The 13,589-nt window shown below is 37.4% G+C and overlaps 1 protein-coding gene across 1 annotated transcript in view; it reads right to left on the bottom strand.

The window, feature by feature from the left end:
- Window positions 1–13,589, bottom strand: part of COL14A1 (collagen type XIV alpha 1 chain) — a 134,157-nt gene that overhangs the window by 38,637 nt on the left and 81,931 nt on the right. Inside the window, exons 26-33 of the mRNA XM_026055693.1 lie at window positions 12,836–12,959; window positions 11,542–11,685; window positions 9,376–9,540; window positions 8,141–8,179; window positions 7,766–7,904; window positions 5,215–5,357; window positions 3,589–3,698; window positions 1,731–1,889 (exon numbers count right to left, since the gene is read on the bottom strand). Of these exons, the coding sequence (XP_025911478.1) occupies window positions 1,731–1,889; window positions 3,589–3,698; window positions 5,215–5,357; window positions 7,766–7,904; window positions 8,141–8,179; window positions 9,376–9,540; window positions 11,542–11,685; window positions 12,836–12,959 (1,023 nt within the window). The remainder of the gene's footprint in view (window positions 1–1,730; window positions 1,890–3,588; window positions 3,699–5,214; window positions 5,358–7,765; window positions 7,905–8,140; window positions 8,180–9,375; window positions 9,541–11,541; window positions 11,686–12,835; window positions 12,960–13,589) is intronic.

Raw genomic sequence — 13,589 nt, 5'->3', positions numbered from 1 at the left:
CACTAGATTTTAAAGGAAAGACCTTACCCACTAAATGTCACTTTCTGATAAAATTTTGCTGCAGTAGTTGTTATTTCTATGACACATCCATGCTCCATGACATAAATTTTAACATTTGAATGTGTTCCCGCTCCTTTGTTAACGGTCTGAGTTTGACAGTGTCAAAAAAACCCAAACCAAACCAAACAAAAAACCACTCTGAATTGGGGTGCTTGCATAGAGGGACAGAGTATTATCATCCCATTTTACAATGAAGAACTGAGGAAGTGGAAAACAGTATCACTTACGCAAAAACCTGGGCCTCTGATGAACACCTTTAGCACAAGATAAAATATCATTTCTTAAATGTAACCTTTCACAGAAGTGCTACTCAATACGAATAATGTGCAGAACAGAGACTTTAAAGAACAGTATTTGGATGCTTTCTCAACCCACCTATAATTTGGTATATACAGTAACACTTGAAGGCATCCAACGAGTACTATGGAGTAAAACTGCACCTTCAGCTACTTATTTGTAGTCTTACGTAAGCTGTACAGTTCATTCGAACAAAACCAGATTTTTCAGCGAGTGGGTAGTTTGACTTATCTTTTATAGATTCTTAGGTTCCAACAAAAGCCACCATTTCTTTCCACTTCTCTTTACAAAGCCTTCTTTAATTCCAAGCTTTTTTGTTTGCCTTTTTCTGCTTCTACTGGAATGTGACTACAACGGTTGCTCTGTTTAATTGCCTTTACAGGCTTGATATATTTGTTATTATCCATAAACTTGAGGCCTAAAGGCTCTCTTTTGTACATAGAGACATATTCTCAGGGTATATGTTTGACTAAACAGAGTTTTTCCATACAATAAAAAGTAAATACACAAACGGAGTTTTTCCATAAAATAAAAAGTACACACACTTTTGAAACCTCATTCTTATTCAAATCAAGCCTTGAGTTCAAGGTTCACATTCTTTGCTAACCTCGTTCTAGGGTCAAGAAAGTTGAAAGAAAATGGGCAAACAACACTGCACAGCAAATAAGCCTTCCTTAGATCCTCACCAGTCTGTCAAATCTTCAGCAACTAAGCTACCTGAGAAAAACACACATACTTTCTTAAAGACACCTGAGGCAAGATGGGAAGAATCCCATAGCTTGCCATTCAAGCAGAATGATCAATTATTGCCTCTAGCAGAATAATTTCAGAGGAATGAAAGGATCTTTCACGTTTTTCAATATTTTAATATTTAATGGCTTTAAAAGAACTAGATATATTAGGACAGGGGCTCTTGGGGATAGTCTGTGTCAAACCAGTTCAAGCATTTAATGAACAGACAGTAAGCACTGGGGCTGATAAAGCGTAAGAAGGAATAAGAGTCACTGAGAACAATTATCATTAAACCCCAAATTTAAATGATTTCTGGCAAATGAGTTATACATTGTATTACTCTGTGCAATGCACACTGTTTGGAGCACAAGCCATATCTGAGCGTATGTCTGTGTTCCTGTGTGTGTTTGAGAATAACACTTGAACAGTGATGATCTAGCCATGATGTGATTTACTAGAATAGTCAAAAATAGATTTTGCTCAAGCTGAGAACTCTTACAGGTTCCACAGAATTTCTGTGTGAAACTTTTCTGTTTCAAATATGCTTTCCTTCTACTTCAGCTTAAAACAAACTGCACAGATCCCAAACACTTCATTTTAGGATTTTTCAAATGATTTAAAGAATTTGCTGTTCTACTCACCGGTGCAGAGTTGTCCCTTGGTCCTCTGGATCTGACCATTCTCCCCAGTACTTCTATGCCATCAGAACTAATATTCCCTGCTGCATTAATGGTCTTTTCACTCACTTGCTTGCAGTCAATAATTATTTTGGCTGTAGTCTTGCTGATAACAACATGCAACTAAGCAAAAGAAAAGATGCTTTAAAATACAGAGTAGTGCACAGAGTATATTAAATTACTGGGCAAAAGAGGGACTTTCTGAAATCAGCTCCTAATGTTTGCTCCCAAAACTGAGAGAATAATCCATAGCAGATGACTTAGATAACCTCTAGAGGTCTCTTCCAACCCAAATTATTCTACGATTCTAATCTCTTTAATGAACTCACCTTATTTCTCTGCTTATGGAACATCTGTGTACAAATTGGCACTTTCCATAATTTATTCAGTAAGAAAATAATTTATCCCTTACAAAAGACCCACACAAGGTTCATATATCACCCAGATCCCACAGAACCCTTGATTTATGTGGTCATTAATGATTCCTGGGCTTTGTATGAGCCTGCTACATAGGGTTGGATTTCACCAATATATCCTTTATAGCCACTTGCAAAAGCCAAAAGTAAGCAGTGAGATTTACTCAGTAAATTAGACATTACCACACAGGAAAACCTTTCACAGTGAAGTTGTTACACCAGGAAAAAAAAAAAAAAAAATCAAATCACATGAAATGCAGCACAGAAAAGCAGAATATAGCAACAAAGCTTCTTCCGTCTGCCTTGACTCACGCTGTGCTATCCAGCCCTGATGCAGTAAGGATACACCCAAGCTGCAAGGACAATCCTAACCACAGTCCTGTCACTAGCAAGCTCTCAGTTCAGCAAAGAAACAGCAGTTCTTTCGGGGAGAGACCAGATGAAGAGCAGGCAGAAATGGAGTAGCTGCTCTAAGCTGGTGCACTACGAGGAGATCAGAGCCCAAGGTGCAGGAGAGAACGGCCATGGAGAAGTCCTGTAGCTATTTTGCTCGGAGCTGAGTTGGAACTAAATGACTGAAAAGCAGCTATGCATACGGCCTCTTGTGCCTTTCAAACACATGTATAGCCTGGTTCACCACTCTAAAAGCAGAAAAATACATAAAAGGAGGATTTGCTAAGGGCTTATATATTTCTTCACTTAGACTAAGCTTAAAGAATCAAAATTAGACTCCTGCTCTGACCTACCTTCTCTCTCCCTCCATCAACTAAAAAGGAAACCTAGCAAAGTTCACCTGTGTAAATAGTATCACTCAATCCACAGTCTCTTTTTTGTTTAGGGAAGGTAGAAACATCAGGAATGAAAGCGAGCAACAAAGCCTTCCTCAACAAATTTGTGCTGCAACCTGACCGTTACTTCATCTCCTTTTGGAAAGAATGTTATGAGATCTCTAACAGCCAAGGAAAGTTCAACATGGCATAGCCCTTAAAATATGTTTAAAAACAACAACACCAGTCAAAAAAAAAAGAAAAAGAGGGTAATTATTTCTAGCCGGATTTTTTTTTTTTTTTTCATTTTAGGTGACATTTCCAAGCCAAACTTTCAAAGGAAAGCCCAATTTATTTCTAAATTACTTTTCAAGGCAAGAGTTTTTAATCAAGTCTAAAATACAAGCACAAAGCATGAAACCAAAATTAAACACACCAGCTTCACCACATAAAACAAATCATTTGTTTAATACTAAGTCAGTATTGCAAAGCATTTTAAGATGGTTTGGTAGATGATTTTGAATATGTAAAATGCCTTCCTTTTGTCAGTGGCCCATCACATGCAAGAATATTTCAAAACATAAAAAAGGAATTCCAAAACTTTTATCCAGAGTGTATTTTTCTATTACCATTACTAACCTTATGAAAACTCCCATAAAATAACTTCCTTATTTCAGGACCTTCAAAAGTTACAGTTTGAAAATCTCCTTTGTAGTCATAGTTAAAGAAAGTCAGAGTTTTACCACCATCTGTGTGAGAATTAAAAAGAAGTGTTCAGTGTAAGAGGAGTAAAAGATCCAATATATTATTTGACAGGGTCAATTTTGTTAACAAAGAAGATCAAAGATGTTGGCTTTCTTTTCCAAGACAAGTTATTAAAAGAAATGTAAAAAGAGTTGTGTAGAACTGTAAAAAAAAAAAAAATCATTTTGTTCAACATTTTGAAATTTGGTTATGAATGAAAATTCATTCTGTGTGGAAAAAAAGATGTCCACGTTAGAAACACCAGGTGACGTTTGAGGCCAGTTCACCATTTTGCTTCAAATTTAGAAATAAACATAATCCAAAACTTCTTCACAGTACTTGAACAATCCCAGCCCAAACGCCCCTAGCTTAAGAGAAAGACCAGAAGCTCAGTACTGTGATCCAGTGATACCCATCTAAACTGCTGTGAGTCCTACATGACTGCAAAGCTATTTCTTAATTTTCTAGTTAAATCTGAATTGGGTTGTTTGCTGAATATAATTCTAATCTTAGCATTCCCAGATGGCATGATATAGTGTCTTTCACGAACACACCTTCTTCCCTTCATACACCCATGCTGCACCTGATTGTAAGCTGTCAGACTTGTCAAATTATTGGCTTGCAATCAAATGTCAATAAAGCATGCTCATATGTGATCTACTGGCCCAAAAGTAACACAGAAAACCTCAAAAAACCTCAAACACGGAAATGGTCTTTCCTAGTTTGAGAGGAAGTATGGGCCAATAGTTGGGAGCCCACCTCATGCTTGCCTACCCAATCCCACTCTCCCACCCTCTCCCTGCGGGCCTTGGGCAAGAACTGAGGCACAGATCCTCAAGCTATAGAAGCCTTATCCTCAAGCCTTAGTCCCACCTACTTCAGGGCAACATATCTAAAAATATTTAGGAAAGATGGAAAAAACAGTACTAATATATCTTTTTTTTTTTTTTTTTTTAAGAAAAATTGGCAGCTATAAAGAACAGCTATCATAATATCTATGTCTTTTCAACAGTAAATATTGAAATGTTCCAAATTACAATTCCCATTTTACAGCTGTGGAAACCAAACCATGTAGAAAAGAGAGTCATCAAGAGTTCATGTCTCTAGCTCTAAGTCTGCTATCCAGCAGGCTGCATTGCCTCTACATATATCCTGTTCTCAGTCCCACTGGCATATAACAAGACAGACACTATTCGAACCAGATCCAGAGCAGTGGAAATTTTATAAGCAAATGAATAGGAATCAGAGTTCAGTTATATCAGTTTACATTTAGTAGAACTCTTTGGATTTCAGTATTATTACTCCCAATTTACAGCAGTGTGCTCAAAATTTGACTCTAACTCCAAATTAATCTCAAGTAAATTTAATGTTTAAAAAAATCCATTAGAGACCATCACCTTCAAGATTCAGGTAGTTATTCTAGTAACATATTAAAACACTAGCAATAATGAATCTGGCCACAGAACGAATCAATCATACACTTAAAAGAAAAAAATCATGGATAAGGCACAAAATACTTACTATCTAAAATAACTCCAACCAGTGGTTCATATTCTTCATTCAAAATCTCCCAAAGAGCAAATGGCTCCTCAGGTGTGTCAGGAAGTATACGAAAGAGAAAAGTAATGGTGTAATCAGAAGGGAGGCCTTCGGGATGCAAATACCTGCAAGAGAAGCAATGTTTTATAAACATTGAAGCAAGCCTTAAATCACCAATGCTCACTAGAAGTGTTTTCTATTATTCCATATTTGTCTTTGGACTCAAAGGTGAGAAGCCACATGAATAAGTGTAAGCAGAACCTAAGCTCTGATAGATATCAAGAGAACACTCGTGGAGAATGGAAGAGTGTTCTTTTCTTTTGAAATTTACAAAATTGGCCTTAATTTTTTTTTAATTTAAAATTTGAAGATCAAATCTGAATTCAGTTTGAAGTAAAGCTGAAATGAATACATGAATTAAAAAAAAAAAAAGTATCCACTTGCAAGACCTCCATTTTTGTCTGGTTTAACGGACAACAAGAATAAAAGTTATTTGGAAGATGAATGACAACAGAAGTGTCCTTTGTTGTTAAGCCATCGCTAATAGATAGAAACCAATCAGGAATAGCAGAGACTGTTACAGGAAGCTTTATAAATTATAGGGAATGTAATTTATACTTTTCAAAGCCAACACGTAACAAAATGCAGTGAAAACAGACTGTGCATATGGAAACACAATCTGGTCTCCTAGAATTTTTGCAAAGGGATAGGAAGTTTATGATATAAGAGAAGTATGTTATTTGATTTCATTTCCTGAAGTTTGGATTTGTTATTTAGTACTTACAATTTAATTTAAGCTTTGGTTAACAAATCCCAAGGTGGGACATATGGACAAAGAAATGTCTGAAATTACTGCCTGTATTTTGAAAATGTTAATTACTCTGATTACTTAAAATCGTAGAAGAGGGGTCTAAAGGAAGCTTGAAGAGGTTATTTTATCTGTTTCTTGTCCCAAAGCATGAGCCATTCTATCCAAAATATTTCTTATAAGATGCATAGATATGAATCATATTGGCAAGAGAGTTAAATGTGCTCTATGATTAATATAATCCCCACTGTGGCCTGTGGATGACCAAAGATGACACTACACTGCACATTTCCCAGGGAGAAAGCAGAGATGGAACTGAATAGGTAAAAGGACAAAGCCTTGCAGTACACCATTATAAAAAAGAGCAATGGAAGGAGAATTCAATAAGCAGGGTGGGGAAAACACAGGGTCTGGGCACGCAGAGCTCAAAAAGGAGAATAACATTAATGATGTTCAGCGCACAGACAAGATGAGAAACAAAATGGTGTTTTTCAGACATACCTGTAGATCATCAAGAGAAAGGTATTCTCTGAACCATGAAAAGGACTGAAAGCTTAATGAAGCAGTCAGTAAGCTTGTGCTGAGATGGTAGCTAGAGAAGACCATATAAATGCAGCAGATCCAATTAGAAAGATACAGAAAGGGAAACAGAGAAGTGAGAAATGCTAATCCCTGTAAATTCTCTTTCCTCTAACCCCAGAAGGAATCCAAACACGGAGAAGCCATCAATATGACACAGAAGCTCCAAGAAGCTGTTCCAGCTGGAACATAACAGGGTAATCACGCAAAAAGACTAAGAAGGCATCTAAAATAAACTTTAAAAGCCATTTCCCACTGTTGTTCGTTCTGTCAGCTAAAGTCTAGTTTTTATCAACTCCTCCCATGTTTAATCCAGAATGGCTACTGTTTTTTCTGGTACCACTTAACAAGAAGTGGGGGACTGGACCGGAGGAACCAAGCACAACACACATGCTCCTCAGAGAAGAAATAGGCAGTTTCCCATCACTTTATTTCTGAGGAAGGGTCTGTAAAAGTTCTATGGGAGGATTCTTCATCGCCTCCTTCCTATCTCTCCCAGGACACAGTCCCAGTTTCTGAACTATGTCCCGGCTCCCAGGGAGGTGCTGGAAGGTATTCGCACAGACTCATTTTAGCATAGGGAGGATAATTTTCCTCTATAATCAATGGATGGACATAGACCTATGCAGAAAGTGACTGAGGACACCTAAATCAGGTTCCCAATCTCTCTCACACTTCAAAGATGCTCCTTCCTCTTCCACTCACTATAGGGAAAATGCAGGTAGATAAGCCTTACTGGTCTAACGTCAGCCTCCGTAAACAACTTCAACTGATGTTCTTCTTCAAAATTGGCAATTCTACGCTCTATGATATCTCATCCTGTTGTACAGAGGCACCTTTCACCACCTACTAAGTACTGGAATCTGCTGCAACATATGCCTATACAAAATTGCTCGGTACCAAACTGGCACAAGCCTGAAAGTGGCTCATATTGGAAACCCAAAATAGCAGGTGGGCTTACCTGCTATTACCCCTGCTATTTTTGAATGAAACTGGTTGAGGAGCCAACAACACTTTTTCTATCCATTAGCATAACACAGATAAACTAATCTCTCTGCTCTTCTGAGATGAAAATGCTGACACCTTAAATGAATAATCACCTGCACAGAACAATTATCTTAGGAAAATTTATATGTTAATACGTACTTTGTAGGCTGGGATACGAGAGCATCCTTGTGCAGTCTGTAACAGGGGTAAACATTAAATGTACCAGGTTCCATTGAAACCCCTTCCACAGCTGAAAACTCCTTTTCGACCAAACCAAACATTTCCATCATTTTAAATCCTGGAAGGCATCAAAATAAACATTCTATTAATTTCAATTAAATTAATACTGCATTATAGGAAAGAAGAAAAGGAAGACAAAGTCAGTCACGTCAAAGAGTTTCATATCACCATCTGTTTACCAGCTGTTAATCTAAAAGGGGAATACATATGCAATTTATTGCCTAATATAGTGAAAATCAGGTAATGAAAATGATTCCATAAATCAGAAACAAAAATGAACAATAAATACCGTACCTGCAAAATTGTTGCCATCTTTAAATACCAATGGGCAAGCTGGAAAAGAATGAAAGATATATTTAAGGTTGTTAGAGTGTCCCACAGGGTCAGAACAATGGTCCATGCAGCTCAGTGCTCTATCCCCAACAGTGAACCTGCCTTCAAAACCTCTTGTGGCAACAAATACACTGCCCGCTCAGTAAAAAAAGGACTTCTTTTATTGTGTTTCAGTCAAGCACTCCCTAGATCTATATTTGTTAGGTTTAATGAATGATACCTTTGCATTCACCCTATCTACCTCCTCCATGAATCTGTAAACCTCAATCATATCCTCTTTCAGTTTTCTGTCTCCAAAGTGAAGAGTCCCAGCCTTTTAAGTGTCTCCTCATGAGGCAGCAGCTTCTCCAATCCCAACTCAACTCTAGTTCCAGCTCAATCACTTTAGCTTCTCTTCTGCGTACCTTTTCAAACTCCACAATGGCCTTCATGAGAGACAGAGACCAGGATTGCACACAGTCCTTAAGATGGGTGTACACATTTTAAAAAGCTGTAAGCCTGCTTTTTATTTCTTTTCTGGCATGAAAGCAAGCTATAATACTAAGCAATACTAATCTCTTTCAGGGAAGGTGCCCTGGGGAAACAATAAGCCTAGATGCAGGGTGGCAAATATGGCACTCCAGAGCACTCATAATAGGAGGTCACTTTTGAAATACAAGCCTGAATGACCAGTAAATATTACTGTTCAGTATTCTCAACTTTCAAAGTTCTCTCTACCATTGTAACTAGTGTCTAAGGTCAAAAAAAAAAAAAAAAAAGAACTGACAGGACACAAGCAACTTTCTTATGTTCCCCAGCTCTGATAACTCACAGTCCCATGCACAAATACTCTATACAATCACAAGTGATTCACTTGTGCCTACTTCCTGGCCTATCAGGAAACGTATTGAGGGCATACACCTAGAAGTGTGTGGATCATTGATCTTTAACCATTAGGTGTTGTTGCACAGTCTTTCCTTTCCATTTCTGGACAACCTCTTCTGGATTTATAGCAAACAACCATTAATGATTTTGAAGTACAGCACCTTCATCTCCTTAGTTCTTCATGGAAATAAGATTAGAGTTATAATATCTGCCTTAAATTACAGCAAAAAGATCCTTTTACAGGTATTCATTTTAACAGAAAATTAATATTCATGAAAAAAAAACATATTTAGCACTTATTTTGGAAGCAAGTATAAGTCAAAATGACTAACTTGCTGATGCAGTTTCACAGACAAAAGTGATCAGCTCATCTTCAATCTTTGTAAAGGCATCAAAGTCATCCACAAAGAAGACATGTCTTTCACTGGGCTTGCTGCCAATATTAACTAACTCTGAATAGTCAGCATCAGCAACTCCAATAGCAAAAAAGCTGAAACCTGTAAAAGAAAAAAGAGCACTCTTGTGAGTCATTCTTCTGAAGAGTGGAAACATGAACACAACAACTGTATTTGCACTGGCTCCTTTCCTGATCAAATACAAAGGTGGAAATTTTATTATTTTCCTCTAGCACATGAAAATTCATTCATATAGCCTAAAATAAAGGCAATACAGTCTCTGTGAGATTTCTAAAATTTTTCTTTTGGCTGTTTGAATGCTTAAGCCATTAAGTTAGTGCTTAACTGTTTTCTTGGAGACAGCTAAGATTATTCAGTTGTTGAAAGTCAACGTGTGTTTAAATGCTTTTCTGAATTAACGCTGTACTTATATTACACACAAAAATTCCCATGTATAAAATATAACATAAATATAAAGCACAGAAATTAATTTCGGGTAGTTTTTTTCTTCTTTTTTTAATTACAGATTTTGTTCTATGTCATGCATTAATCAGAGTTTTCAAGCTACTGCTTCTCATGTCATTAGCAATTAAACTCCACTGGTTTAATCTGCTCAATATGTTCCACATGAATATAATTTGAAACCTGAGTCTGATTTAAAAAATTTAAATGAAATGGGAATCATATCCTATATACTGAAGAACAGCAAATTAACAGAAAGTTCTTCAACATTTTCCTTTCCATAAAAGATAAAGAAATGATCTGTCTACATCAGGTTGAATACTGGCAATGGACATACTCTTCCTGTATGTCCATCATCATACTGCTCAGTCCCAAACTTACTCTTAGTCAAGCAGTCTTTTCTTTAAATTTGAAAGAGGCCCAAGGGACATTCTTAACATTTATTTATCACCTTCTGTAGAGCTTTTAGCACAACAAAACTATGATTAGCATATTGTAACAGCACCTCCATGCCCCATCCAAGATCAGCATCTCTTCATGCTAGTCTCCATCACACACAGTATCTCCTAGAGTAGGTAGTCAGTACCTACTCCAAAGTATCTGCAGCCTAAGCAAAMAACATGCACAAAAGGAAATGGAAGACTGGAAGTCATTTTCCAAGGTCACATATCCCAGTCAGCAACTGAATACCCATCACATGCCCTCTCCTTTCAAGGACACTGCCCCTCTAATATGTAATGAGGTATCTGCAAGACTTTTCTGAGAGCTGAACATTTTTGTTCAGCTTACACAGAGACTCTAATCTGGTCACAAAGTTGGGATTTGTTTTCTTGATTGCCATTTCAAACAAGTGATATGTGCTCTGTTATTTTGTGGTATGATTTTATTTACAAAGGCACAGCACTCAGTTTCTAGTAATTATACAGGCAGACAACCAAGGTCAGTGATTGCATTGAGTTTCAGGAGCCAATAATATATGTTGATAACTTCATAGCTGCCAAAGTCTAAAGGCAAATAAAAAAGTACAAATGTATTTTTTCTTCTTTTTCTTCCATCCTTTAGTTCCATTCTGTGCGGCACCTTGTGTACTTGGGGTTTTGATACAAACCTCACTAACAGATATTTCTACATAACTGACCTAATTCTCATGCTTAGAAATGCAGCATTGTGTGATAGTTTAAAGCACTAAAAGAGTCATTAAAAATATATATATATCCTAAAGGTAATTAGTGTAGGACAAGCAGCAGCTCAGAAACAGTAAAAGAACACACAGAAGAATCTTCAAAAGAGTTCTTGTATAGAGAACAAAATAGTTCAATTTTCTGGTAATCGTGAAAGTATACTTCACAGCTCACAGTGCATATTCTCAGGATCATGTCTTCTAAATACTTCCTCATGTGAGCAATCCCATTGAGTGCTACATGGTTCTGGAACTGCCTCCAAAATGAGCAACCGTAATGTTAGTTACAAAAAATATCTAGAAACTAACCATACCCTACTGATATTCTGAGTTTCTCAGCATTTGCTATCTGCTTTATTTAAACTTGGAAATCCTTCTGGAGCCTTATCTCGTCCAAACTTAGGCAAATATGATTAATGAGGAAAAGGAAAATGTGAATAGTTCTTAAAACTACTTTTTACCATCTAGTTGCATCTCTCTGGAGACTTTGTTCACATCGTCCTGTGATCGCCCATCAGTAATGACCACCAATACCTTGGGAATGCCCCTTCTCATGCCTGCCTCACCAGTAAACAAGACTTCTCTTGCATGCTTAATGGCTTTGCCTGAAACAGAAAAAATTGACAACATACTTTGAAATAAATCCAATTTCTATTGGCTTCTCATATCATATGTTAGATACCAATAAAAGCAGATATCTCCATATAATCTGTCTCAAAATTGCCTACCCAGAGGTATGATTAGATGCATGAATAATTATCAAGAGGCTGAAGAATGCTGAGCACCTAGCTATGAATGTATGTCAGGTGCTCAGCAGTATGTAAGTTAAGGCATTCTGCAGTTGTTAAAATAAAGATTTAGAAATTTGATTTTGATCCTAGCCTTTGAAAATCTGATAGCTTCAGTCATCAGTTTCTTCAATCCAGAAGGTGAAGTTCAAGAACATGACACATTTGAGAAAGGGTATTCTGTGCAAGTTAGAGATAACAAAATCTTCCCCTACTGGCTTGCAGGGCACAGACAAGGTAACAACTGAAATGTGCCATTGTAGCATTTTCTGGAGTAAATGGAAAATGTGTCATTCTGACCCTATTGAGACTTGATGCAATGCAACAGCTGCAAGAAATTTCTGTGCAGTCTGAGAGTAATAAAACATATGGTTCCAACTAAGACAGATTTTAACCCTTTCAGTAGTCATCTTTAATTTCTTCACATCAGAGAGCTATCCTAAGGGGCTAATTAGAATATAACTATATTCAGTTAACAGACCTCTTCCCTCAGCCCCAAGTCCTAAACATACCACTGAGGTTTAACTGTCCTGGCTTATAACCAAACAGACCCTCCACTCTGTCCACTGTTTTCCTACATGCTCTCCAATCTCCCTCCCACCTTCTCTCCCCTCTCACTTTTCCACTTGCCAAGCTGATTTCTTATTACTCCCCATCTCACCTTCTCCAGTTCCCAGAGACAGTCAGTTCTGCCCAACTCCCTCTCTCCCTCCCTCCACTGATCCTTGACCTCACTGTTGGTTAAAGACCCAGAAGCAGGGGGTGAAAGCTGTGAACCGCAGATTCCAAAGACTTTCTGCCTGGGAATACAATACACTTCAGAGCCCAACCTTTCATCTCCAGTGGGGAGATACCGTATCATCACTGCTTTTGCACTGACATCCTAAACCACTTAGCAAATGGAAAAGAAATGCTGCAGAGAGAGCAGGAGGGAGAAAGTGTGCATCACAATCATGACCTTTCTCACCTGTTTTTGTATTTCCTCCTTTGTAAGCTATTTGCTGAATAGCCTCAAGAAGAGTCTCTTTTGTTTTGTATGCATTCAATTTAAATTCTGTCCTGGGATCATCACTGAATTGGATTATCGCCACCTGCACACATAGAAGATAYGGTCATTATTAAAGCACCACCCAATGTATAAGCAAAGAGTAAGTGAATCAGCACATTTAAAACAAGAATTTATTTTGTGACTCTGCTTCATTCTTAAATTGAAGCCAGAATATTTTTTCCTTTTTAAAAAGCTTTCACTAAATAAAGATTAATTTTACTCTCTGCAGCTTTGGCAACCACTTACTGCATTCTGATTTCATTTTGCAGCAAACAGGATGAGAAAAGTAACACCYATCTTGGCAAAAGCACGCTCTATCCAGCCCAAAAGCATAATCCTAGTTACAGTTACTCACACACAGAACTGCAGGAACTTTATTCAGTCTCCATCAATGAATAGTTACACATGAGTAACCTACAGTTAAGGAGCAATACTGAAGCAAGTAATAGAAATATCTTAAGACCATATTCCAAGACATTGCCTCTCCCAAATATGCTGCTACACGAGTCCAGACTGTCTATTACAATAGGACATACTAAGTCCCTACAATTCACAAAAGATGTATTAAACTTCATATTCCATAAGTGGTGTCCCTGATTTGAAAGGGGACATGCACATTTTCCTCATAAGCATATTCACATGCTTAAATTAAGCATGAGCGTACACGAGGTTT

Source organism: Apteryx rowi, unplaced genomic scaffold, assembly GCF_003343035.1.
Source record: "Apteryx rowi isolate R43461 unplaced genomic scaffold, aptRow1 scaffold_125, whole genome shotgun sequence".
Lineage (NCBI taxonomy): Eukaryota > Metazoa > Chordata > Aves > Apterygiformes > Apterygidae > Apteryx > Apteryx rowi.
The sequence above is the reverse complement of the archived record's forward strand: the minus strand, read 5'-3'. Positions and strand labels throughout refer to the sequence as shown.